Raw genomic sequence first — 3407 nt, 5'->3', positions numbered from 1 at the left:
CACAAATGATTCTGCTGCTTCAACTGTAACTCAATCATTTCTGAATTTATGGATGAATCTGATCGATTCTGCATGAATCATGAGTGTGTGTGTGTGTCTGTGTGTGTCTGTGTGTGTGTGTGTGTGTGTGTCTGTGTGTGTGTCTGTGTGTGTGTGTGTGTGTCTGTGTGTGTGTGTGTGTGTCTGTGTGTGTGTGTGTGTGTGTGTGTGTGTCTGTGTGTGTGTGTCTGTGTGTGTGTGTGTGTCTGTGTCTGTGTGTGTGTGTGTGTGTGTGTCTGTGTGTGTGTGTGTGTGTGTGTGTGTGTGTGTGTGTCTGTGTGTGTCTGTGTGTGTGTGTGTCTGTGTGTGTCTGTCTGTGTGTGTGTGTCTGTGTGTGTCTGTGTGTGTGTGTCTGTGTGGTGTCTGTGTGTATGTGTGTGTGTGTGTGTGTGTCTGTGTGTGTGTGTGTCTGTGTGTGTGTCTGTGTGTGTCTGTGTGTGTGTGTGTCTGTGTGTGTGTGTGTGTGTGTGTGTGTGTGTGTGTGAGTCCAGTGCAGCAGTCTACTGCTCGCTGAACGCCTCCAGGTCAAAGGCCGTGTCCAGGAAGCGCCGCAGCTCCACCAGGTGTGTGTTCTTGTTTCCGGTGGCCGGCGCCGCCGCCGGGTCTCTGCCGGCGTACCTGAGACACAGAGAGGGGGCGGAGTCAGAGTCGGCAGGAGTCTGAGGCGCCGGCTGAGGCGAAGGCGGCGCTGCACTTACCCGACGTTCTTGGCCTTGTTGATGGTGGTCCGGATGCGTGGCTTCACGTAGTCGTAGTAACCCTGGTTCTTGTGCTCCTCCTGACACCAGACCAGGTCGGCGTTGGGGAAACGCTCAAACTCCGCCTTCACCTGGTCGAACGGGAACGGGGACAGCTGCAGGGGACAGCGGGGAGGGCGGAGCTTAACGTCTGCTGACTCAGCAAATAACCAGGTTTCTGACTGGAGACATTTATTCCTCCTTTGATTTGGTTCAGACTGCAGGAATCAGGCAGGTTCCTTTATTTAAAGACATGTTTTCATGTCCGAACATTCAGTTGAGACAAAGTGGCACCAGATCGCACACAATGCAAGGAAATAATGATGTTTTCATGCAGATTGCAAAATCTGGAAAGATCTGGGATAAATATGAGACATGATTGTTAAACTGCCCTGAATCTGTGTGACTCTAGACTGTTTTGTAATTTATTTACATGCTAACAGTAAAACATCCTATTTCTATTGTTTTTGTCCAAATGTTTAGTTACTTTAAGGAAAGCTTGGAAAAAAACTAAATAATACATATATTAATTATTTTCTGGTTCTTTTAAATTAAATTTGATGGATAAATTTGATGGTGCCACCAGCGCTGCCCCCTGCTGGTGGCACCAGGAAACACCAACATTCCTGCTGCACTTTGTGATCCGTAACTGAGATCCGCTTGGATCCACTGTCTGAACCCCAAACACATTTCCCACACGTTCCCTGCAGGACATCCAGCAGAGCATCCAGCAGGGGTTGGGGTTCTGTTGGGCCGGTCCTGGTACCTGCTCCATGCGGCTGATGGCCACCGTCTCCTCCAGGCCTCTGTTCTTCCTCTCTTTGCTCAGCTCGTAGTAAACCTTCCCGGTGCAAAAGATCAGCCTCTTCACGGCGTCGGGCCGCTGCGCCGCCGGCCCGTCGTCCGGGATCAGCCTCTGGAAGTGGGTTCCTGCGCACGGGGAGGAAGAGGAGGAGCACTGAAGGTCAGGCTGAGCAACCCAGGCTAGCAGCTAGCCGTTAGCATCAGAACCATTAGCCGTGGCGGCGTTACCGGGCAGCATGCCGTCAAAGCTGGAGCGGGCGTCGGGATGGCGCAGCAGAGACTTGGGAGTGAAAACGATCAGCTGAAGAGACAGGAAGTCCAACAGAACAGGTCAGTTTTCAAAATAAAAGCCCAGCGGGGAAGTGAAGGCTGCGAGCGGTACCGGCTTCCTGAAGGGCAGCAGGATCTGCCTCCTCAGAACGTGGAAGTAGTTCCCAGGACTGGAGCAGTTCACCACGATCCAGTTACAGTCGTACAGCTGCCGGACCGCCAGGTCCTCCGACAGGTTCTGGAGGACGGAACCACAGTCAGAACCGGCCGACCCAAACACTGTACTGGTACCGGTTTGGTTTATTTGAACCATATCATGTTTATTTGCTATTTCCTGGTATGAAGGTCTTTGAACCTTTTACTTAATTTTCTTTGGGATGAAAATGTTTTTAAACTGAACTGAATCAAACTGAACTGAACTTAATCAAACTGAACTGAACTGAATCAAACTGAACTGAACTGAATCAAACTGAACTGAATCATGTTCTGTAAACCTACCGGCATGACGTCCGGGTCGTCGTTGCACATCTGGAGGAAGCGTTCGGGCCGGGCCGAGGAATGTTCCGGACCCTGCGGACGCGAGCAGAGCGGCGTGTCAGGAGAAGTTGCGAAGGCCGGACCCGGTTCTGGTTCCGGAGCCTCACCATGCCCTCCATGCCGTGCGGCAGCAGCAGGACGATGCCGTTCTGCCGGACCCACTTGGCCTGACCCGGGCAGATGAACTGGTCGATGATGCACTGCGCCGTGTTGTGGAAGTCTCCGAACTGGGCCTCCCACAGGATCAGCGCGTTGGGGCTCGCCATGGCGAAGCCCAGCTCGAAGCCTGCAGGGAACCGGGTCAGAACCTCAGGAACGGCATCCGGCCGCAGACGCCCGGGCCCGCAGGGACTCACCCAGAACTCCGTACTCGGACAGCGAGCTGTTGCACACGGTGTAGGGAGCCTGGTCCGGCGCCAGGTGGTTCATGGGGATGCAGGTTCTCTTGTCGACGTTCTGGTCGTGGAGGACGTGGTGACGGTGGCTGAGAGGGAACCAGAGGGTTACAGAACCCATCCAACAGAACCGGGGCTGCTCTGAACGATCCGGACCTGACCAGAACCAACTGGTTCCGTCCGGGTCAGAGGTTACCTGAACGTTCCTCTCTCCACATCCTGACCCGACAGCCGGACGTGGATGCCCTCCTTCAGCAGGGAGCCCAGCGCCATGTACTCGGCCAGAGCCCAGTCCACGGTCCGGTTCCGGACCATCTCGCCCCGGCCCTTCAGGATGCGACTCAGACCTGGACCGACAACAACAGAGTCCGTTCAGGGGCCGGTTCCGCCCGGCGGAAGCCGCTGCAGTTCCGGAGCGGATCGGACCTCCGTGGATGGTGAAGTCCTCCACCGGGACGGAAGACGCCACAAGTCCGATCTGGTTCAGGTTCTCCTCAGAGATCCCGGTGCTGGGGCAGCTCATGGACTTGGGCTGGCCGTCCAGAGTGAAAAAACCTGCGGAGGACGACATTCAGGACGTCAAGGTTCTGGTACCGCCGGCCGGCCTGGAGCCGAACCGGAACCG

The 3407-nt window shown here is 54.9% G+C and overlaps 1 protein-coding gene across 3 annotated transcripts in view; it reads right to left on the bottom strand.

Annotated features, from left to right (window-relative positions):
- Positions 1-409: 409 nt before the first annotated feature.
- Positions 410-3407, bottom strand: part of ogdha (oxoglutarate dehydrogenase a) — a 19064-nt gene continuing 16066 nt past the window's right edge. The window contains exons 16-25 of one of the 3 annotated variants that reach the window (XM_055039062.1): positions 3209-3337; positions 2979-3129; positions 2744-2871; positions 2495-2673; positions 2349-2420; positions 1963-2088; positions 1809-1881; positions 1543-1706; positions 738-892; positions 410-657 (exon numbers count right to left, since the gene is read on the bottom strand). In XM_055039062.1, coding sequence (XP_054895037.1) covers positions 540-657; positions 738-892; positions 1543-1706; positions 1809-1881; positions 1963-2088; positions 2349-2420; positions 2495-2673; positions 2744-2871; positions 2979-3129; positions 3209-3337 — 1295 coding nt within the window. In that variant the 3' untranslated portion in view covers positions 410-539. The remainder of the gene's footprint in view (positions 658-737; positions 893-1542; positions 1707-1808; positions 1882-1962; positions 2089-2348; positions 2421-2494; positions 2674-2743; positions 2872-2978; positions 3130-3208; positions 3338-3407) is intronic. The other 2 variants (XM_055039061.1, XM_055039060.1) reach the window with 2 other exon arrangements.

The sequence above is a fragment of the Poeciliopsis prolifica genome, unplaced genomic scaffold (genome assembly GCF_027474105.1).
Source record: "Poeciliopsis prolifica strain line A6 unplaced genomic scaffold, Auburn_PproV2 SCAFFOLD014, whole genome shotgun sequence".
Lineage (NCBI taxonomy): Eukaryota > Metazoa > Chordata > Actinopteri > Cyprinodontiformes > Poeciliidae > Poeciliopsis > Poeciliopsis prolifica.
This window is presented reverse-complemented; position numbering and strand designations above follow the sequence as displayed.